General features: G+C 35.8%; 1 protein-coding gene across 3 annotated transcripts in view; it reads left to right on the forward strand.

The window, feature by feature from the left end:
• The window catches only part of ITGA1 (integrin subunit alpha 1), a 171,724-nt gene that overhangs the window by 134,543 nt on the left and 12,189 nt on the right, over positions 1-24,992 (forward strand). For all 3 annotated transcript variants that reach the window (XM_067730653.1, XM_067730654.1, XM_067730655.1), the window contains 11 exons: positions 754-890; positions 2,886-2,996; positions 5,042-5,251; positions 7,616-7,696; positions 12,614-12,690; positions 15,343-15,432; positions 16,781-16,883; positions 19,944-20,057; positions 21,868-21,972; positions 22,134-22,238; positions 23,251-23,343. In XM_067730653.1, coding sequence (XP_067586754.1) covers positions 754-890; positions 2,886-2,996; positions 5,042-5,251; positions 7,616-7,696; positions 12,614-12,690; positions 15,343-15,432; positions 16,781-16,883; positions 19,944-20,057; positions 21,868-21,972; positions 22,134-22,238; positions 23,251-23,343 — 1,226 coding nt within the window. The remainder of the gene's footprint in view (positions 1-753; positions 891-2,885; positions 2,997-5,041; positions 5,252-7,615; positions 7,697-12,613; positions 12,691-15,342; positions 15,433-16,780; positions 16,884-19,943; positions 20,058-21,867; positions 21,973-22,133; positions 22,239-23,250; positions 23,344-24,992) is intronic.

Consider the following 24,992-nt stretch of genomic DNA (forward strand, 5'->3'; position numbering starts at 1 on the left):
TAAAATCTATTTTTCTAAATTTTTTCTATATGTGCATGTTTATGATCTGCAGTGGACCTCTGACTGGAAGATGAATGAGGTATAGGAATGTAAAATAACAATTAACATTTTCATATGCAACATTATTTGTCTTATTTTTGTGTAGTAATTAAGCAATCAAGTAAGAAAGATTGTTGCCTTCATAGAAAGTATAAGGTTTAACTTGTTTTGCTCGTTGTGGTATGCTTATTTTGTTAAACTTATTTACTAGGCTTATATTATTATATCCTTTGAACATAGTCTAAAATGACATTTTTTATAAAATAGGTTAAAATGTCACTAATGTATTTTTTTCTCTATTGAAATACAACATAACGAATATTCTAATCAGGGATCCAACATTTCTACACTAAAAAAAAAAAAAAATTAAGTGAAAACCCAGTAAACATAGGCATGGACAAGAAATTAGGTGGTATGTAGGGGTGTGTGTGTGTGTGTGTGTGTGTGTAAACATACATATACATTTTAAAATAAGCGTAATTAAACATTAAAAGCCTTGTGAACTCAGAAAGCAGTTCTATAGAGTTCCTCAAGGTTATCTTCATGACTGCAAATACATTGTATTACAGTAGTATGGATATGCTGAATAACAGAGAACTTTTGTCGACTGATTGCCCAAGAGATTTTTCTGTAATGTTAATTTAATGAACTGGATCATATGAAAATCACCTGAAATGAACATATCTGTCAATTATTCTTTTTTTATTTTTATAGATATGCAATACCGTATCACACTAGATTCTCTAAGACAGATATCACGGAGTTTTTTCTCTGGAACTCAAGAGAGGAAGATTCAAAGAAACATCACAGTTCGAGAATCAGAATGCACTAAGCATTCCTTCTACATGTTGGCAAGTAAATCATATATAATAGCTGCCTTGTTCCAAATCAAAAATATAGATGTCTTATTTCAAGTCAGTCAATCTTACTTTTATTTCAAAGTGCAAATCATGAATTAGACTTTGTTCACTTTTATCAGAAAATCACAGGTCTGATTTTCTAATTTCCAAATACATTTCATAAAACTATCTTTCATCTTCCCTGTGTATGCTATCAAATATCCCTATATTATGGAACATCAAAAGGCACAGTACACCAGTTGATAGAGACCTTGTATTTCATTCATTTATTCATTTCATTCATTCTTTCTTTCTTTCTGTCTTTCAACTTGAACTTTAACAACAAGTTAGAATCTAACTCGTTGAACTTTTGTGGGCCTTGTCCGTCAGAAGTGCTTAAATGCCCTGAGGGGAAACTGTTGGGCCATATGCATTCCAGGGTCTGTTCTTGTCCACTGAACTATGTGTTTCACTCTTTGACTTTAGATTAAAGGAAAAAGATCTGGTATTTTCTATCATCTGTAGACTTTGTGCTACCTGTCCCTGTTTTGGTGGATGAGGGAGCCTTGGAGAGCAAATGATGAACCTCTAGAGATGGCTGATAAGCCAGTTTGAACCATTTTAAATGTATTTTATCGGGTCACTGTGTATGTGGGACAGGAGTTTCTTAAACATTTTCTTAAAAGGTACATGACACTAAAGAAGAAGAAAAGAAGAATGGATGTACTGAGAAAACACTGATTTTGTTAACGGAGACTGAGACTTACAGACTTGAACATGATCTTGGAATTTTAAATGAAATAGGCCTATTTGCCCCACCTCTGACTTATTTCTGTACTCTTGATGCATTCATCTTCCATATTTTGAAAGTATTGTAGTCAGGGGCAGGAAAATGACAGAAGACATGCGTGCTGGTGTGCCATGTTTACTCTTCCTCAGTGATTTTCAAGTCAATATTCCCCATGACATATGTCAAAATAAGCTTATTTGGTCAACATTGAAGTCAATTTATGATTAGAAAAATAAAAATGGAGGGTTTTTTTTAATTTGTTTCATCAGAATTGAACATTTAGGAGTTAGAACTGGGATAAGATTTGAAAAGCCATGAAACCAGATTTCATGCAGTGCCTCCAACCTGCTTAAAAAGCACTGTAGTATATGTTTCTCCAAAAATTTAGTATCTAGCTATATCTAGGCACTGGGATTAAAAGGAATGAACTAGTTTCAAAATTTCCAAAATTCTTCTGGATTTTAATGGATACTTTAACATTTGTTCTGGAGTCAGCCAGGATGGAATTTGTATCCCAGCTTCCTCGCTTTCTGAGTAATTTTGACAAAGTGGTTTAGTCTCTTAGAGACTCAGTTTTCTATCTGTAAAATAAAGACTGTAATTAGTATGCATCTTGGAGGATTGTTGAAATAATTCTCAATAATGTGTATAAAGCTCATAATTCTGGATATGTCATGAATGATGGCTGTCAATGATGATAGTATAAACAATGTTTATCACATCCATATTATTTTCATATCATTTCACATATAAAGTTCTTACAACTCAAGGTATATATTATATTAATGAAATGCAACTCAATTTAAAGAAGGGTTGCTCCCTTGAAGTTGAGAGACTTTCCTATAAGTATTACACAGTGATTTTTAGCTCTAGGTCTCAAGAGAAAGGATATTATTATGTAAGTAGCTTTGAGGGGTACATCCTGACATGGCCAAGAACGACCTATCCATCATTCCAGCAGGCCCATCTGAGAAGCTGGACGTGAGTCAACTGGTCGCAATAGGAAGCCTCTGCATTTGTTCTAGCAGCGTCCCTTGTCGAGGTAGAAGGGCAGTCTCTCTCCAGTGAAGCAAAAGCCTCATCAGGTCATATGTCAGATCAGGTACACAAGAATGTCCAGTGAGCCTGGCCCACAGGGCAGAAGAAGGAAGCCATGACAAGGTCAGAACATCCAATTAATATGATGCCGATAACATATTTTATGTTTTCACCTCTAGGACAAGCATGACTTTCGGGACTCTGTGAGAATAACTTTGGATTTTAATCTTACCGATCCAGAAAATGGGCCCGTTCTTGATGATTCTTTACCAAATTCAGTACATGAATATGTAAGTCAGATTTTTTTTAATTCAGAATACTTATTTGTGGATATATTGGGGAAAAAAACTGAAACACATAAACAGATGTATACACAGAAGCCTAAATCAATTATATTATATAAAAAAATTAAAAAATTAAAAAAAGAATTAGGGCTTCCCTGGTGGCGCAGTGGTCGAGAGTCCGCCTGCCGATGCAGGGGACACGGGTTTGTGCCCCGGTCCGGGAAGATCCCACATGACGCGGAGCGGCTGGGCCCGTGAGCCATGGCCGCTGAGCCTGCGCGTCTGGAGCCTGTGCTCCGCAACGGGAGAGGCCATAACAGTGAGAGGCCCGCATACCACACACACACAAAAAAAATGAATTAGACTCTTCTAGACTTTTCCCAATTCTTCTAACTTCCTACTGTTGGAGTTTAAGGGAACTTATAAATGACACCTATTTTTATCGCCCCAAAACTTAGGACCAATCGAAAGAAAGACATGGGTTGGCCAATTGGAACTCCCCTTTATTATTAATGAACACTGGGTTGCAGGGCATGGTTTGGGTATAATAGGTGTCCTCCTACGGAGCCAGGCATAGACCACAGGTAACCAAATAGGTCATTAGCAGTGCTCAGCAATCTCAGGCCAGCAATCTCAGGCCTTTCCGGGGGCCCACCTTGTAAAACTTGCAGAATGGAAATGTAGATGTGTGCTTCCCATGAGCTCACCACCGCCCCAAGAGCAGAAGAGACAGGAAGGGACTGAGCTGTGTTCACCTAGTTTTTGCTTCCAAATTCACAGTCTACTGTCCCACCCCTGAGAAAGAGTTAGTGAGTGGATAAAAGGATGGGATCACAAGTGTGGCACCAATGGAGGAATCACTAGTGGTGGAGAATTAGCTTTCCCCCGCACCTATCTTCTGCTTTCCCTTCTCCCTTCCAAATATATTTACTGAGTGTCTTATATATACCAGACATCAGAGCTTACTGTCTAACCTAGGAAATAGGTATTAGGTAGTAATTAAAGCACATGCTCTGGAGAACTTCCAGAGCTCAACGGGAACTTCTGCTAGACTGAAGTGTTTCAGGGCCACTCCCTGGAACTTATGACATTGCATTTGAGACCTGAAGCCTAGGAAGTGGAAGAGCAGTGGTCCAAGCAGAGGGATATGTGCAAAGGTTCTGAGGCATAAAAGGAACTAAACTAAAATCACTAGCATGGCTGAAGCTGAAGAGCAAGGGTGGAAGGTCATGTGGGATGAGGCAGGAGGCACAGGCAGGAGCCAGATCACCAGGACTTTGTGCCACTGCACAGATTTTAAATGTTTTTGAGGAGCCATGGAATGCCATTGTTGGTTCTAATTGGTTCACTGATAGCACTGGATTAAGGACTACTTCAGCTGTGCAGTGGAGAATGATTGGAGGGAGTCAAGAGTGGGTGTGGGAGACCAGTCAGGAAGCTGTTACTTTAGTCTAGGGAGGAAATAAGATGGGTTGGACTAGAGGTGGTGGTGGAAATGGAGAGGCAAGGAGAGCTGTGGGAAATATTTAGAACAGCGGTAGAATGGACTGTTCTTGGTGATGGATTAGATAAGAGGAAGGGCTTAATGAAGAAAAGGAGTCAAGGGAAGCTCCCAGTTATGTGGCTTGCTCATTTTCTACCCTCTTGACTGAGGCTATTATGATCCTAAGTATTTGATTCTTTTAAATAGAAAATCTCATAATCAGAGGTGAGTGTTACAGTGTTCTCTCGTAACTTTGGATTGTAGAGTACTTGACTTATTTCTTTGAAACTGTTCTACTCTGGCAGACGAAAGCCACTGAAAAACATCTGTGAAAACTGTGCATTCCTTAAAGGAATGGAAGAATTTATAACCAAAAGTAAAGGTTATAATTTTCCCCTATCAATTATAGGAACAACTGTAAAAATTCCTTATGATTTCTGCAGTGAAATCTATTCTCTTTATGATTTTCTTCTTTCGGCAGTATGTCATTTCTTTTATGCAAGTTCATAGGTAATTTTCAATAATGCCTAGCTAAAGTTTGAAAAATGTTTTTCTGTGAACATTTCAGATTCCCTTTGCCAAAGATTGTGGAAACAAGGAAAAATGTATCTCGGACCTCGCCCTGGATGTCTCCACCACAGAAAAGGGCCTGCTTATTGTCAGGTCCCACAATGATAAGTTCAATGTTAGCCTCACAGTCAAAAATAAAGAGGACAGTGCCTATAACACCAGAACCATAGTGAATTATTCTCCAAATCTAATTTTTTCAGGAATTGAGGTAAACTTTTAGTTTTACATTTATTTATTCTTGTAATACTCACACATTGAACCTACTTTTCATACTACTGAGGTAAATTTTTATTACATTGATTTTAAAATAGAAAGCATTTTGTACAAAATTAGTACTCACTGATGGTGAAAGGACCAAGATTTTTTTAAAAGCTTTGTCTGGATATATTTCTTTAGAGCTCTACGACTCTTCTTGGATTCAGTATGAGGAGAGGATCTCTGATATACCAAAACTTTATGCATGGGCTTCCCTGGTGGCGCAGTGGTTGAGAGTCCACCTGCCGATGCAGGGGACACGGGTTCATGCCCCGGTCCGGGAGGATCCCACATGCCGCGGAGCGGCTGGGCCCATGAGCCATGGCCGCTGAGCCTGCGTGTCCGGAGCCTGTGCTCTGCAACGGGAAAAAACTTTATGCTTCACAGAAGGCTTACACCACTGAAACTGAGACTTGAGTCAAGAAAAAAAATAAACATAACACTCAAAGTCAAAACAGTTTAACAGAAGGGCAGAGAAGGAGTAATACATGTGCTGAATAATAACAAAATATTTACATGCAAAAAAATCGGTACCATTCCCTACTTTTTCTATGCACAATCCTTAATCTGGCAAGAGAGTTGTATTAAATGATTATGTCTCATTGTCATGACAGAAGGTTGTTTTAGTTTTTGTTTTGTTTTTTTTGGCCATGCCACGCAGCTTGCAGGATCTTACTTCCCTGACCAGTGATCGAACCCAGGCCCCTGGCAGTGAAAGTGCCGGGTCCTAACCACTGGACCACCAGGGAATTCCCCAGAAGTTTTTTATTATTTTGGCAATAACATACAGCTGCCTAAGATGCTCTATCAGGATTAATTAATACTTACAAATTTGAACTTTGCTTTTAATTCTGATCTCTGAATGAATTCCCCTGAATTAAAATTCAGTATATATGAGTTAGTAATATATATAATTCATATTAAAAGCAAATACACTTATTATATACAATATTAAACACTTTAATTGTCTAGTTTCTATAAATTCAGATTTTCACTGACATTTCTCTCCATTTATTAGGATATCACTTAGGGACATGATACTAAGATAGGCTTTAAAAATGTCCTATATTACTACCACCTGTTTTATTTTATAATAATAAACATTTATTACTGATAGGTACTATTCTAAGTTTATAGTTTTTTTTATTTTATTGAAGTATTGTTGATTTACAATATTGTGTTAATTTCTTCTGTATAGCAAAGTGACTCAGTTATACACATATATATACACATATTCTTTTTCATATTCTTTTCCATTATGGTTTCTCACAGGATATTGAATACCCTGTGCTATACAGTCGGACCTTGTTTACCCATCCTATACTACCACCTATTTTAGATTCAGGAAAGAATGTTAATTAAAAATCCAAATGTGCAAATTGATGCTGGGAAAATATTACCACTGAATTCTTCTCAGAAAAGAGGACTATATTAAATATCATTGTATCTTCTTCAAATGACTTCATGGCCTTGGCAGCGAGGCAGAGCTATGAAATCAACAAGGCCTCTCTTCTCCTCCTATTAATGACAACAGTAGTAATAATAATAATAGCAGTCTTTTCCTGAGTCATATTATGTGTCAGAAACTGTTCTACAAGTTCTACTTATTCATAGTTATTTAACTCTCATTAATTCCTTTGTACGTAGGTATTATTATACTACAGAGATTCTAAGATCAACCCCTTTTTTCACAATTTAACATTTCTGTAACTGCATTTTACAATTGCTGTGTTAATTTAACAGGCAGCATTATTGTTTCCTTCTTATTGGTATGTAAAATACTGGTGAGTCTCATATTCAAGGTCATTTTCAATTTGATGAGATAGAGTTCGACTAACCCCACTTGACAGAAAATCAGGCCGAGAGAAGTGAGGAGTCCTGAAAAGGATAAAGCTAACAGTGGTAGAATCAGAGTTTAAATCCTGGTGTTTCCAGGTCAGAACTCAAGCTCTTACCCACTCCTCCAGTGACGACCATTCACTGTGGGCTTCCATGTGTCGGTCCAGTATGTGTGGGTTATTCAGCCACCTATTCACCCTGTGAGGTAGATGCTGTTAGTACTCCCATTTTTCAGTGGAAGATCTAGACAGGCTGGTGTGATGCACTTCATCCTACAGCCATCCTTAACCGAAGTGATGTTTTCACATTTCCATGGGCTGTGGGACAAGTGATCCCAGAATGCTGTGACTCTCACAACTATACTGAGAAACAAATCCTAGCAAAGCAGTCTAAGGCTCAGCTGGGAAAATTCTAGACCATCAAGGTCAAGTATTTCACCTGCGTGTCTGCTCTAATTCTGTTTACTTTCTCTTCCTAGGCTATCCAAAAAGACAGTTGTGAATCCAATCATAATATCACATGTAAAGTTGGATATCCTTTCCTAAGAAGAGGAGAAATGGTAAGCAGATTATAGAAAATACGTGTGGCAATTGGATATGAAAAATAATCTGCTCAAAGCCAAATATATAAATCCTTCTAGTGGTAGTTTAGGATGACATAGATGAACAAGATTGAATTCAAAATTGTGAGATCTTGAAATCAAAAGGCAATTGCGGCATGGGTCAAACTCAAACACCAGGACAAAATTAAGAATTTTTACTCTACAGCTTATATGATAAATGGAGCTGGGAAATTCTGGTATTAGTGTCGCCTACATAGTAGGCTTTTCTACTGTAGGAAAAAGAATCTTTCAAACCAGTTGGTTTAGAATTTTGTATAGAAACTCTACTTCCATTTCTCTTTTTTTAAAATAACCTCACTGAGATATAATTCACATTCCAGAAAATTCACTCATTTAAAGTTCAGTGGGTTTTAGTATATTCACCAAATTGTGAATTGTGTACCATCACCACAATGGATCCTGTAACATTTTCACACCCCACAAAGATACCCTGTATGCATCACTAGTTACTGCTGTTTATTTCCTCGATAACGCCTCCATCAATCCCAGGCAATCACTTATCTACTTTCTTTCTCTATGGATTTGCCTATTCTGACATTTCATATAAATGGAATCATACGATATGTGGTCTTTTGTGACGGGCTGACTGGCTTCTTTCACCTAGCATAATGTTTTCAAGTTTCATCTATTTATCAGTAATTCATTTTTTTAAAATTTCCAAACAATATTCCATTGTATGAATATATCAAATTTTATTCATTTATCAGTTGATGGGCATTTGGGTTTTTTCCACTTTTTTGCTGCTATAAATAATATTTCTATGGATATTTGTGTATAGGTTTGGTATGGACACACGTTTTCAATTCTCTTGGATATAAACCTAGGGGTGGAATTGCTGAGTTATATGGTAACTAATGTAACATTTTGGGGAACTGCAAAACTGTTTTCCAAAGTGACTGTACCATTTTACATTCCTGCCAACAATGTATGAGGATTCCAATTTCTCCACATTGTTGCTACCTGTCTTTTTATTATAGCCATCCTGGTGGGTGTGACGTAGTATCTCATTGATGTTTTGATTTGCATTTCCCTAATGGCTAATGAAGTTACATCTTTTCATGTGCTTATTGGCCATGTGTATTTTTTTTTTTTGAGTAATGTCTATTCAGATCGTTTACCTATTTTTTAATTGGTAAAAATAGGTAAACGGTTGTTTACCTATTATTTTGATTATTTGGTTGTAAGAGATCTTTGTATATTCTACATGCAAGTCTCTTGTCAGAAATGATTTGCAAATATTTTCTTCCATTCTGTAAGTTGTCTTTTCATTTTCTTGATGGTATTCTTTGGAGTGCAAAAGTGTTTACTTTGATGAAGTCCAATTTATTTATTTATTCTTTTGTCATTCATACTTTTGGTATCATATCTAGGAAGACTTTGCCTGACCCAAAGTCACAGTTACTCCTGTTTTTTCCAAGGGCTTTACAGTTTTAGCCCTTATATTTAGATCTATGATCCATTTTGATGGACTTTTGTGTATGGTGTAAGTAAAGAGTCCAACTTCATTCTTTGTGGATATTCCCACACCATTTATTGAAAAGACTATTCATTCCCCCATTGAATTGTCTTGGCACTCTTGTTGAAAATCAGTGGACCATAAACACATGGGTTTATTTCTTGTATCTTTGTTGTATTTCATTGATCTATATGTCTATCTTCATGACAGTACCACATTGTTTTGATTACCATAGCTTTGTTGTAAGTTTTGAAATCAGGAATTGTAAGTCTTCTAACTATGCTTTCTTTTTCAAAATTGTTTGGCTATTCCATGTCCCTTGCATTTCCATTTGTATTTTAGAATCAGCTTGTCAGTTTCTGCAAAAAAAAAAAAAAAAAAAAGCCAGCTGGGAGTTTGGTGGGTATTACATTGAATCTGTAGATCTATTTGGGGAGTGTTACCATCTTAAAAATATTAAGTCTTCTGACCCATGAGCATGGGATGTCTTTCCATTTATTTAGATCTCCTTTAATTACCTTCAAAACTGTTTTGTAGTTTACAGAATACAAGTTTGCATCTCCTTTGTTAAATATATTTCTAAACATTTTATTCCTTTTGATGCTGTTTTAATGGAAATCTTCTTTTAATTCATTTTCAGATTGTTTATTGCTAATGCATAGAGATACATTTTTTATACTGATCTTTTACCCTGCAATCTTGCTGGAATTATTTATTAGTTCTAATAGTTTTTTTTAGAGGATTCCTTAGGATATTCTATATATAAGATCATGTCATCTGCAAATAGAGGCATCGTTTCCAATCCAATGCCTTCTATTCCTTTTTCTTACCTAATTGCCCTGCCTAGAACCATACTAATTGAATAGAAGAGAGAAGAGTTCTTTCATCTCTTTTTAAAGAAATATTTGTGGGCTTCCTTGGTGGCACAGTGGTTGAGAATCCACCTGCCAGTGCAGGGGACACGGGTTCCATCCCTGGTCTGGGAAGATCCCACATGCCGAGCAGCAACTAAGCCTGTGTGCCACAACTACTGAGCCTATGCTCTAGAGCCTGTGAGCCACAGCTACTGAACCCGCGTGCGGCAACTACTGAAGCCCACGAACCTAGAGCCCGTGCTCCGCAACAAGAGAAGCCAGCACAATGAGAAGTCCGCGCACTGCAATGAAGAGTAGCCCCCGCTTGCCACAACTAGAGAAAGCCCATGCACAGCAATGAAGACCCAACACAGCCAAAAATAAATTAATTAAATAAATAAATCAAAAAATAAAATAAAATAAAATAAAGAAATATTTGTTTCCATGAACAGCAGAGAATAATTATCTCATTTAATGATAAACATGGTATTTGCATGTATTTTCAGTGAACGTTGCTTTTCGGTATGAATATTTGCTCCTTATTCACTATTGAGTTAAGGAGGGAAATCTTTAATTAATCAAAATGATTAAAATAAGAAGGTATTTTATTTACTTGACATAGACTTAAACAAAAAAAGAGAAATACTATCCCAATATTTACTTCAACTTTCTTAGATTATAATATTTTTATAAGACTTCAAAATAGATCCCTGACATCTTTAACACACATCCTAAAAAGTTGACAAACACTGGTTTGGACATCTGGAAATGGCAGATGTCTATCTATAGTGAAATCCTTAATGACAAATTATCAATAATGAAATCTTTTAGCTCTTCTTTTTGCAAATGAGAATTCAAAAAGGCCTTTCCACTTAACACATGTGGCATGGTTACTAGTGATTTAGGATACAAACCACGAATCATAATAATTATCATTAAATTCAATAAGTATTTTCTATGTCCATTTTAGCTTATAGAACTAACTAGATGTACCAATTTACTTTTGGAACCCCATCATAAAGTCTGTTCTTGACTATCTCAAATGAAATATACTGTGAATTTGCATTCCTTCCCTACAAATCTATAAAATACACATCACTTCTGAAAAAAAAAACACTCCTAATTCCTCTAATTTGACATGGAAATAAGGAATGTCAACTCATGTCTACTCCTTCCTTTGACCACTTCAATTAACCTTGGAATTATCTCTATTTCCTAAAGAATAATGATATACCCTCTGTTATATCCCAATCATTGGAGACATTCATTGAAATCTTAATAATTTCTTAACCATCTCTTCCTTTCTTTAGCAATTCTTTGGTGCTTAGGGCACAAGCTTTACTCAAAGTGTGTCATTGTCATCAGTAGAGAGATGGAAAGATAACGTGCAAGTAATTTTTACATGGGCTTTACACTTAGAATATATTTTTAGATTTGCAGTGTAAGCATTTCAGAATCAGGTCAATATGCATAGGCAGCTTCTTCAGCCCCGCTTCTCTGCTAGTCTCTTCCCTCCATCTGAAGCCTCCTCGGGAATGCCAAGACAAATGTCCAGGCCAGTCAGAGGGCTAAGGACAGTCAGGGAAACAGGAGCTTACTGAGAGACTCTGGCAGTTGGACCCACCCAATAAAGCTTCTGCTGGAATTGTGATTACTATTTCAAAGCAAGAAGAAAACTATAGAGCTTCAGATTCTTAGAAGAACTATTTTTTAAAAAACTAACTCAAAAAAATATGTGGGAGAAGAAAATTCCACACATTAGAGTGTACGACCATGCAAATCTCAAGATCCCTGAATTCTATAAATGGTGCCTAAATTGAATAAAAGAGCTTTAAGTATCAAATCTTGTCTAGTCACAAAGATAAAATTTTAGGTAGCATTTATTAATTGTACGTTTTGAACTATCAATTTTGCTGGCCCAAATTCCAAAATACCTCAGCACATTATTGGGTGTGTAAGCATTATTATGAGGCCTCTTGGACTAGAATTCTGCTGATGACATATTTCTTCAATGAGTAATCTAGTTTTTGTTCTGCCTGTTGGTGTTTATAAAGAGCCATGAATTACATGTGTTCAGGCGTAGTTTCTCAAAAGTAAGTTACTTCCTGTATTTGAGTGTCAGTAAAACAAAAACATTTTCCAGCTTGTCTTGGATATTGTTTTAATTCTGCAATTTATAAACAAAACTCACTGCTTTTTTAAGTTATGATTCTTATAGTTTACTTTAAATGTCCAAGCCTTTTATTTTGTTTTATATTGTTTTTGTTATTCCTTAAAGGTCCACAACTTTTTTATACTATCAAATCAATGGAATTCAGTATGTGTTCCCCTATTTTATAATGGATAGATATAGATGGTTGCTGGTACTTGAAGTTTCCATTTTAAAGAGGCTTTAATTATGACCATTTCATAATAACATTGTTTATGATTGTGATCTGGTAGACAATGGTAACATGATAAAATATCATTTATATAATTTAATGTTTTAATCAAAGCAAACATTCTACTTCTTTATCTGTTACTAAAGATATTTTTATTTTATAGGTAACATTCAAAATATTATTTCAGTTTAACTCATCTTATCTCATGGAAAATGTGATTATTCATTTAAGTACAACAAGGTTGGTTCCTATGTGTGCTTGAGTGTACGTGTATGCATGCATATAATTTCTTTCATGTATTTAAAATATGTTGTTTTATAGACTGACTAGAACTTCTTACAGCTTTTATGGGATCAGTAGAAGTAGAAGGCAGTGAACCCCTTTGCTTCACAAAAACATCCTTATGAATAATCAGCAAAATAAAGAAATTTTCATTTAATAGACATAATACACCTAACTGGATTAAATCATTGGTTCTATGAGCTATAAAATATGTTGTAATCACACGTCACTTATATCTGCCAAATTGCATTTAAATCCGTTTAAAATTTTACAGGCTTTTCTAATTTAAAAACTTTTACTGACTGCCCATCAAGGTCAACTGAATCATTAGAGGGACTTAAAGGTTTATGATACCCTTTTGTAGTTTAATAAATTTTATTCAAATCAGTCAAAGCTTCTGAAATGGCGTAGAATACACAAACTAAAAATAACAAAAGTCTAATAAGGAAATTGAAATAGCGCTTACCTTTCTTCTAAGTATAACTATCCACTGGACCATAAGCAACTTGAGATAAACTTTTATCATTTGTTATTTTATTCCCCAGTAAAAAAAAAAGTCTAATAATCACTAAATAAATGTAGAGTGAGAATGAATGAATTAGTGAGTAGTGAATAAGTGAGAAAATGAATTGATAGATGAGTTAATTCTGTATGCTCAATTCAGTTCAATTCAACAAATATTTATTTGAGGTCTATTATGGACAAAATATTGAATTTGTCACTTAGGGAATATAAAATTAAATAAGGGCATGAACCTCTTCATGGGGTGAATATTACAGTAGGGGACTGAGACTAGTATTTAAATTATTATAATACAGGATAGAACAAGGAAAATTCATTAGAGAATTATAAGCCGTGTGTCAGAGACTTAATGGAGGGTGAAATTACATCTGCTTGGCAATGAGAATCCAAGAAAGCTTTATCAAGGAGGTTATAATTAGGAAGGACCTTAAAGGATGGGTAGCAATTCAGAGAGGTTGGTCGGTAGTTAGATGGAACATTTCAGGCAAAATTTACAGCTTGAGCAAAAACTCAAAGGTAGACCACTAGATCTATTGGGGGGAATATTGGCTGACCCATTTTAGTGCAAATATAGAGAATACATAAAGGAGTAATGGAAGATAAACACGGAGTGTACATCTTACTATGTTACAGTGAGTGTACATCTTACCATGTTACAGGAAGTATTGAATTTCAAAATGAGGCATCTTTTCTTAGTTGAACAGGCCATGAGGAGCCAGAGAAGTTTTTGAGGGGTGAAGTCATAAATACAGAGCTGTTTCTTTGGAATATTAACTTAGCTGCATTGTGGAACGGGACCGTTCACAGCAAAAGCCCAATCACACATACATCTATAGCCCAGGGCAGGGAGCTGCCTTCACTGCCCCATCATGCATACCAAGCCGCTGATACACTTGGGAATAAGCAAAGCCATTAATGGGTACTCTTTGCCCATTCTGTGAGACAAAATGCTAGGTGCTTAGTCACTTGTTAGAGAGGTGTGTGTGATAATAATAATGAAATCTAATATTTATTGAGTATGTCCTAGGCACAATGTTAAGTATTTTACACTTGGTACTCACCATTTATTAAGAATATAATGGTAGGGCTTCCCTGGTGGTGCAGTGGTTGAGAGTCCGCCTGCCGATGCAGGGGACATGGGTTCGTGCCCCGGTCCGGGAGGATCCCACATGCCCGTGGAGCGGCTGGGCCCGTGAGCCATGGCCGCTGGGCCTGCGCGTCCGGAGCCTGTGCTCCGCAGCAGGAGAGGCCACAACAGTGAGAGGCCCGCGTACCGCAAAAAAAAAAAAGAATATAATGGTAAAACCCCCATTTTATAGATGAAGAAACCAAGGCACAGAGAGATTAAATAACTTTCCCAAAGTGGGTCTATGTCCAAGAGCAATTTCATGCACTCTGGCCCCAGAGCCAGTGTTGGTTACTATTATATTATTTGGACGTACTCTTTTGTAAGACAGAGGAGTATGAGATATGTGTGTGTATATGTACGTATAAAATATGTGCATGCATTTACATAATATATAATTGAAACGATAACTAAAATCAGGGGAATAAGTGCTCAACAAATAATACAATCATCAAGTACAAGGTATAGAAAGACTATTAAATGACAAAAAATTTCAGATTTACTCTCAGCTGTGTGATCCTAGGCATGTCTCTTCACAAGGGCCTCATCTGTGATAAATAAGAATCACCTGTGTGATTTGTATTAAAAAACACAAATTCATGAGTCCTAACTCGGACCTACTAAATCCATATTTTTCTAGGAGAGAAGCCCCAAAATCTGTGTATTTAACCATTGACCCAGGGATACTTATCATTATTCTCATAGAAGTTTGAGAAACCTCATTCTAAATCAGTGTGGTTTTCAACCCTCGCTGCACTTCAGAATCACCTCGACAACTTTTAACAATACCCATCTCTGATCTCCCTCTCCACACTGAAATTTTTAAAAAATCAAGGATCCCACACATGTTGTGTGTGTGCTTTATTTAGCTGCCAAAATAAGCTTCTCATTCAAATGCTTAGAAAGGTCTATAAATAGTCAGTGGTTTAATGATTTGTCCAACTGTGCTGTATGTTTTCTAGTGACAGTGAAGAGCCACCTGAAGCCCTTTTCGATAATGAAGTAAACGTTTCCATCCCTGTAAAATATGAAGTTGGTCTACAGTTTTACAGGTAGGAGAACACCGCACTTTCATGTTGATGCTTCCTATAGCCCGGTGGATCTCAGCTTGTGTTCCCTGGCCAAGGGCATCAGAATCACCTGGGAGCTTATTAGGCAGATTCTCTGCCCCACCCCAGACCTACTGAATCAGAAATTCTGGGGGGGTGGGAGGGGGCCTGAAATCTGTGTTAAACTCTCCAGGTGATTCTGGTGCACTCTAAAAATTGAGAATCAGCATCCCAGATAATCTAAACTGTGAGGTGCTAATGATACTGGATTGCATTAGCAGTCCCGTCTTAACTCCGAAACGCAAGGTGAAGACTCAGAAATCCGTCACAAAAGGCGATGTTCTTAGAGGTCACCAGCATATTTCTTGGCTCTTATTCTCATTGTATGGGATCTGATTAGCCTGCCCATTCTGGACATTCAAGTTTAAACTATTGCTCATTGACAAGAGCTATTTATTTCTCCCATTATTCATAAACCATCCTTTTTCCTAAGAACTTCTGATCTATCCAAACACCACACATGTTGGCAAATTTGTATAAGCAGGACTCAAGGCTTTTGCTAGATACATGTGCACAATGTACAAAGAGTACAAGAATCTGTGGCAAGTTTAGTCTAAGAGTCTTGTCATATTATTCATTTATTTCCTATGGCACTTTCCTTTTGCTGATAACAGATGACAAAAATGAAAGGATTGTATGATATACATGTAGATTGTGCTTCTGTTTCTTAGCCTTTAATTCTATTGGCTGTTTTCTATTTTTATGCTTCCACTTCTCTTGGTACACTGACTTCTCCCAAGAATTTTTCATTTATTTAAACTAATAAATATTTCTTATGTGTCTTCTCTAAACTGAAGTACTGCTTTTAAATATGTTTATATTACATTTCATTCTACCAAGTTCATCCAAAGAACATGGAGAAGTTGTATGAAAAAGACTGAACTTTTAAATTTAGCAGTAAATATAGAACTTTAAGTTGTGAAAAGGTAACACATTTTTTAAATCTATTTAAATTCAGCACTATTAAAAATACCAAGTTTTAGCCTGATTATTTACTAAATGTATATGATATTAGTGAATTAATGAAAACTTTTCACTTGGTAACAATGAAACTTTTACTTTAAAAACTGTACATATTTTAGCATCAGTAACTATGGAATTAAATTATAATCTTTCGCACCCTCCTCAAAGTTTTAACTTTAGCTTTCAGGGTAAAAGAATTTGCCTTTGATTTGAAATCTCTGTAAGTACTTTTTGTGGAATTACCTGGTATAAAGAAAGAAAGAGTGAGGTCAAGTAAAAGTTAAACTTGTTGTGTTTTACTTTTCTTTTTCCAATTAATTCTTTTAAGCTCTGCAAGTGAATACCATATTTCAATTGCGGCCAACGAGACAGTCCCTGAAATTATTAGTTCTACCGAGGACATTGGAAATGAAATTAATATCTTCTACTTGGTAAGAAATTACCTCTAAATTAGTATTGTAGAAGAGTTATTTGTAAGCTTATAAGTTAAATAAAAGTATTAACAGACACATACAGACATGTTTTTTCAACAGTTAATCTCTATGTTCTAGCATATTTTTCTTTATAATTTCACTAATTTAAAATAATTTTATTGAAATTGATAATTATACTTTTAAGCTACTTTAAAGACTCAAGTCCCTAATTTCCTTATGACACAATTAATTATAATAAATTCCTAGAAAAAATAGGGAACCAAGTAGACACTACCTATAAACATGTAGACTTTATTTGCATTTTTTAGTATAACTGAGAAAAGCACTTTTTAAAAAATAACATGACTATTTCAGAAATTGATTATTTCAGATTGTCTTGGTAATAATTTCCCTACTCAACAAATAAATTTGTATCTTATTCTGCTCCTTGCTACCTTTCGTATGTATTATACCATAACTTACTGGTGTTCCTACTATCGACTCCTTAAATGATGTTTTCTATTTTTGATATTTCTATTAATGATATTTCTATCATTTCTAAATAGAAATTATATTTCTAATTTTGAACTCTTCATAACACACTTTTCCTAACCATTATAATAAGTAATTATGGAGCTGAGCCAGGCTGTCATTTTAGGTACTGCCTACTTACAGACACAGACTCAAGTTAATATTATGCAAGTAAAAGAGAGTCCAATTCAAACGATGGATTTAAAACTGTATTCAAAAGCATGAAATAATACAGCATTATTAGAGGTGAAGATGGTCTCAATCTCTTTGGGAATTGGCAACGATGAAAAAAGGGAATTCTCTTACAAAGTGGAAATAGATGAATACTCTCAAGAACATTTCATTGTTTTTATTTGTGCCCTTTGCTGAAATGCCTATGCAACTTATACCCAGGAAGTTAGTATGAATGCCAGTCACTCTACTACTGGGGTAAATTTTTGAAATGTAGGCTACCCAGTTTTTCAAGTCCCATTTGCTTTTCCTGGATTAGAGAATTCAGCAAACAACAAGGAAGAAAGGAAGGAAAGAAAAAAAGGAAGGCAGGAAGGAAAGAAGAAAGGGAGGAAGGGAAGGAAAGACTTTGAATGTTGTAGAACCTCATGAATTGTCACTTTTTAGGGTCCGGACTTGAAACAGGTACTCTCAAACTATTATAAATAATATCGATATAAATAATATTGTTAAGAATATCCCTGAACATAAATCTTTTGTATCTCTGATTACTTTGCCAGGGTAAAATCTAAAATTGGAGTAATGGAATTAAAAAAAAAAAAAGAGAGAGACCCAGTAACTCTACTGCTAGAAATTTCCCATAGGAAATTATTGGTGGTATAAACAGATTTATACCCAGAGATACTCTTAACAATGTTATTTATATTAGTTTAAAAATTAAAACCTGGGCATGGGGAGACAGCTATTATAATGGTTGAGAGGGCACCTTTTGGAGTTGAAAAAGAAAAACCTAATTCTGCTCTCTACCAGCTCAGTGACCTTGGAAGTCTTTATTCTCATTCTAACCTTATTTCCTCATAGATAAAACAGGGATTATAAGAGAATCTACCTCATAGGGCTGTTAACAGAATTAAAGGGAATAATGCAAGTGAGAAAATTAGCAGTGTCTGGAACAGTCAACAATAAATATTGATGTTGTGGTTGTCATTAAGCAGCTAATAAACATCATATTCTCAAAGAGTCTCTAAATTTATGGGAAGATGCCATGACATAATAAATTTTACAAATGGGACACCAAATTTCATATTTTATATGATACAAATTTTATAAGATACATAATATGCAAATATAAAAGGTAATTTTTGCACTAAAATGTTACCAATATAGAATTGTAGGAAACTTACTGTTTTTCAGTATTTTCCAATGTATCTATAAGGAACATTGTTTTTAATCAGAAAGAATAAGTGTGCATTACAGAATACCCAATTTCTGACTAAATATTGAAAAACAATTGGAATTAGACTGGGAGGCCATGCCAGGCAAGCCCAGGGCATATTACAATTAGAAGATAAGAGTCAGGGAGCATGGTTAAGAGACCAGGCACAGGTGGTCAGGAATCTCCAGAATTCCAGGGTTAAGGGTTGCATTCAATCTTCAGCAACCACAGAAAACAGCTCCAGATCTGAATAGCTCTCAGTCTAGAAGGCTCAGGTAGGGAGGCCAGTTGGACTTCCTGGCATCTGTCTCTGTAGATTAAGAAGCACCCTGCTCGGCTAAGAATTCAGCACAGAAGGGCCAAGGAGACGGCTGAGGACCTGGAGAAGAGGGGGTGGGGATTGCACCTGGTTGGCCCAGTTCAATGCACTTCTCCTAAGCAGGCGAGGACTTCTGGACAGTGAGTCCAGCTTCCTGCTGAACTTCATCTCACCCAGACTTCCTCCCCTATGCACTTCATCGCCATTGATGGCAGGATGTGATGTGAAGTGATAATTTTAGGTTAGTGGATAAAAGAGATGGGAATTGAAATGAGAGTCAGTCTGACTCTCCTCGGACTGGATTACCAACAGCCAGGGACACAACAACCCTAGCTGGGGACAGGATTGTGAAGGGAAGCAGATGGCTGTCTGGTTTGCCTGTACCGTTGTGGCAGATACCATCTAGCTGGGGTGAGAAATGACTTTGTGGGCTCAGAGAATTATAGCGAGCTGGGTTGAGGCAAACAAAAATATGCTCACCTGTTCTGAGTGAATCAAGTAAGTGTTCTCCCTCCTTTCCACCCCCAAAAAGACTGGTGTGTTGAAAAGTACAATGAGCATGGTAAATTGACTCAAAAAAAATTAACTCATTTTGGGAAGGTGAAGGACCAATATATGATTTTAGCTGATGCATATGACCACTGACCATGAAACATCTTTATTTTTTGCTTGTTTAATTATGCCAATTCTCTGTACAGTGCCATAAACCCTCTGCATTCATTTTGGCTTTCAAAATATTTCATACCTTAATTCATCAATTAAGAACCAAAATCCTATGTAAGACAAAAAAACTGCTGTTGAAAGAGGAAGAAAGGATTACATTTCTTTTTTTCCCCTGTAGATTAGAAAAAGTGGGCATTTTCCAATGCCAGAACTTAAGCTGTCAATTTCATTCCCCAACATGACATCAGATGGTTTTCCTGTACTGTACTCAAGTGGGTGGTCATCTTCTGAGGTAAGTCATATGTGCCTCGGAGTTATGTCATTATGTTATCTTCTTCAGTTTGTATCTAAAGCCTTTTATTCTCTGTGATAAATAGATTTTATCAAAGTAACATGGAGAGGCATTTAGAAAATTATACTACTACTACCACTAGTAATAATAATAATGACTTCCACTAGTTATTTAGTAGAGGCATTAGTTCCTTACCGCTGCTGTGGTAACAAATTACCCAAAACAGGGTGGCTGAAAACAACAGAAATTTATTCTCTCACAGTTCTGAAGGCCAGAGTCTAAAATTAAGGTGTCAACAATGTTGGTTCCCTCTGGAGGCTCTGAGGGACCCTTTGTTCCATGTCTCTCTCCTCACGTCTGGTGGCTTGTGGCAGCATAACTCCAATCTCTGTCTTCACAGGGCCATCTTCCCTGTGTTTCAGTGTCTTCTCCTCTTCTGTTTCTTAAAGCACACCCTTCAGTGGATATAGAGCCTGCCCTCAATTTAGAATGATCTCATCTGGAAATTCTTAATTTAGTTACATCGGCAAAGGGCCCTATTTTCCAATAAGGTAATAGTCACGGGTTTCAGGTATTAGGACTTGGGCATATCTTTTGGGGCTCACTACTCAATCCACTGGAGCAGATTTTAGATAACTAGTTGTTGACTTATGCCTGAAGAGTTTGTTGCACCTTTAATTTGCTTGAAGTGATCAAACCACCCTATAAAAAGACTTGTTCACTGCTCCTAAGCACAGACAGCTGCACCCAAAACGGTACAATACTACTTACTCATCCCAAGAGTTAGCAATATCATGCCCCCTTTGTACCTATAGCATTGAATGAGTCGATATGGTAGTTTATTTTTATGGTTTAGGTATCTAAAACATAGAAAATCACAATAAGTATTGAAATAATGCATGCATTATTTCAGCATTTGACAGTCTCTTCTTTGCAGAGATTTTAAGTTAAGGTGTTCTCAGAAATCAAGAAATAGCAACAGTGGTGGTTGACTTGTAATATTTAAATGTTTTCCTAAAGGCAAGAAGAACATAAACCTCTAGCATTTACCTCTAATCCGAAAAAGTAGGTTTGTGGGAACCTAGAAAGAATAAAATTAGGCTTGTCCTACTACTTATGAACCTTCATCCTTATTACCTTTTATCCAGGATGTAGAGAGTCCTAGGGAAGCAAAAGGTTTACTAGATTAAGTCTAGAAAAACCATCCAAGAATCAGCGAACTTATAAACATGGCATTTTAACATCGATAGGGCCACTTTCTTACATCTCCCTCCCACACACACTGTGTCTTACCCTGGTGTATAGGGACTCCAGAAATATTATTGGATGAATACATAACTACAGACAAAAGTCCCACTCTGGATTTTTTGGTTTGTTTATTTTATAAACCATTATATGAGCCAACATATTGACTAACAGATGCTAACCTTTTTTTTTTTCTTCAGTAGAGTTAAACTTTTTTCTCTCTCTATTTTATGGGACTCTACAAACTAATGTTTGATGAAAACAAATTAATGAATGTATTACTCATGTAATAGTAAGTTCTACTAGCATCCTTCCTTTTCCATAACAACCTCACTGCTATCTATTACAATTGAAAATGGTAACAATAATTACTATCGGGGTGGGGGATAGTATATGTATATATGGCTGGTGCAGAATAGCTTCTTCCATGTTGCGCACTTACGAAGATGGATCTTTCAGGTATGGCAATGGCTGTCATTCACAGATTCGTCACATTATTGCGCCAGGTCATTTTTCCCTCTGACATCAGATGTTGTCTGATAAAAGACATATTTTTATTTCTTAGAATGTCAACTGCAGACCCAGTAGCCTCCAGGATCCTTTTGGTATCAACTCTGGGAAGAAAATGATAATATCCAAACCTGAAGATATCAAACGAGGCACCATTCTGGTAAATTCAAATTACCAAGACAAGTACTAATTTTACTTCATGCTTTCCAAGTGAATAAATTCAATACCAACCTAAAAATAACTATGTTGTAGAATATTTTAATATACTACCTTTTATCAAAAGGCAAGAATACTAACTTATACCTCTGGGCATTTAAACAGGACTGCAGTGCATGTAAATTTGCCACCATCACATGTAATCTGATTCCTTCTGACATGAGCCAAGTGAATGTTTCACTTATCTTATGGAAACCAACTTTTATAAAAGTAAGTGATTGTATAGTTCTCTGCAATAACTGAATAATATAAACAAATATTTGTTCAACACTTAATAAAAGCAAAGCAGAGTGCTTCTCTAGAAAGAACACAAGACTGGAAGTCTGGAAAAATGTGGTCCAAGCCCAACTCTACTAAACCAGCTATCTGGGTGTCATTTTCTGTCTGTTAGTAACTAAGTTATCTCCAAGGTCCCCTTTCATGTATATGCTTCTTTTTAGTCTCTCTTGTTCTTTCCTTTACACTTCAAGAAATAAACACCTATACAATAGCAAAGTTTGCACTTATCTTAATACCTTAGAACTCAGTTAAGAGACAAAGAATTATAGAGAGACAATCCTTGACAGCATTAACAAAGAGTAGAGCTAACATATATTATAGACTCATTGTATTAGATCAGACTATCTATCTAGCTATCTGTCTGTCTATCTAACTATCTATCTATTTTGGAGGACATTTTTAACCCCTAATAAAGTCAAATCCATCTGACAACTAGCTCTTTAAAACTTAATCCATTGTATTTTATATTATTTGTTTCTCTATTAGAAGTATTTTGTTAATTATATGAAATTTCCATTTTTAGATTTAATCATATTAAGTTGCTATTTTCATAAGTCACAAACTGTTGAATATTGGTAATTTCATGCTTAATCCTAAACAAGCTCCTATGTAAACCTCATTACCAGAGAGTAGCTATTCCATATCCAGCTCCATGAAAGGAGGACAGGGTTTGGAGTTTGTTTTGCAAAGGATAAATCTGAACAGAAACTGTTATTCAGAAAAATTCCCCATTCTATAACAAGGATCTAAGTGAGAATTTGAGTGCAGAGAGGAATGGTGGGTACACAGTCATCATTTCACACCATCAGTTCCATCTGGATGTTAAACCAGTGTTTCAATCTGTCAGAAAAATTTTAGTTTGAAAAATTGCACTAAAACATTACTAGCTCTCAATGTGATTAGCTCAATATATTGAAAGTAGTAAATCCTGTTTGCTTTTCAGGCACATTTTTCCAGCTTAAATCTTACTATAGGGGCAGAACTTCAGAGTGAAAATACATCACTAGTTTTAAGTGCTGGCAATCAAAAAAGAGAGGTAAGTGTGACTCCAAGTTTTGAAAACATTATACATTTCACTCTGTTTGTAACATATGTTTTATATTTGCTTATAGTCCCTAAAGCAGTGACTAGCACTGCTCTCAATAAGTGACAGACACTTTCTGCTTCAAATTACACTTGATTAACTTCAAGTGTGATTTCAGTCTCATTCTTCTTGGTAAGAAACTGGGAAAAACCATGATATTTACAATTAACATGCCGTGTTTAACTTGATTACTTATAATTATCACAGTAAATTGATGTTTTTACTCTCACCTTGATAACAAATGATGCATTAGTAATTTTCCTACTTAAAAACCAATATTATAAAATGTAGTTGACATCTGAAGAACAGACTAGAAAAAACAATTTCTTTACAAAAAGTGTCTTTATACTGTATAGGAATACATGTAAAATTTTAAAAGATTTCTTCATTTAGTCATTGGGAAATTTGAAACAAAAATGAAGTACTATTCCCCAATACAAATTCACGCTGGAGTCCTAGGTAAAAATAAAATGGTGTGCGTTTTTTTCTCATCCTGTTATAAAGTAAGGCCAGAATACCTGTTATAGATGTGAGCACTTCAGCATAATTCCCCCTTTTATCATGAGAGTTTAACAATTTCATGTAGCTATCATGAGTCATAAAATTCTATTTGGAAGCTGCCTAACCCTGATGTTTTAATTTTTTTATTTCAAATTAGTACCTATTTTAAATAATTCCAGTGACCTCTGATAAATATTTACCTTTAAAGAATATATACATAGAATATCTCGATATAATGTTTACTTGCTTTATAAAGAGCACTTAACCCAATAAATGAAAAGTTATTCCACATGTAGAGAAGCTAAAATTTCGCCAGTAAGCATCAAAAAATATGAGTATGTATTATACTGGAAAAGAGTATATTTGATTCCTAAATATGCATTGTTAAAATATTACAGTTAGCTTTATTTCCCCTAAACGTTAGTTTAAAATTCCTCATGGAGCTCTTTATTTTACATTTTATCCTAAAGACAGATTATACTTAAATTGTTAAAATCACTAAAACTGATCATTTTGTAGTTCTATGATCTTGGGGAAGTCACTGATCCCATCCAGATTTCCCTTTCTGCACCTCTAAGTTCAAGGAAATGTTTTAGATGTGTTTAAAGTCTATCGTCAAAGGTCTGATTCTCTGTACATCTATACTCCTGCCAGCTCTGTTTTCCGGATGCATGAGTAGTGACCTACCCAGAGCCATTTGAGGGGCTTGGATCAATATCCACTGCATGCAAATATCTCCCCTGTTAGTTTCTTTTTTTTTTAACCCCTACTCTTCCCCTCTAGGTTAAGGAATTGAGATGTTCCCCATTAAACGGAGAGGCAGAACCTTGAGCTATTATTGGTCATTGATAGCTACCCTGACTTAGTTTTTTTTCTCAGAAACCTATGGGATGGGATGCAGGGCAGACAAGTTTCATTGAGGTTTGGGTGCCACACTGAGAGAGCTTGAATAGCTGGAACTCTAAAAGCTGTCTCCTTCAAGATTTACTTCAGTTAAGACCTAATTTAAAGATGCTAAGAGTATGTCAACTGGAATAGACAGTGTGGTATAATTAAAAAACACACTGGGGCGATGTATGCATGAATTCATTTATCTGTAC

Source organism: Pseudorca crassidens, chromosome 3 (genome assembly GCF_039906515.1).
Source record: "Pseudorca crassidens isolate mPseCra1 chromosome 3, mPseCra1.hap1, whole genome shotgun sequence".
In the NCBI taxonomy this organism is placed as follows: domain Eukaryota; kingdom Metazoa; phylum Chordata; class Mammalia; order Artiodactyla; family Delphinidae; genus Pseudorca; species Pseudorca crassidens.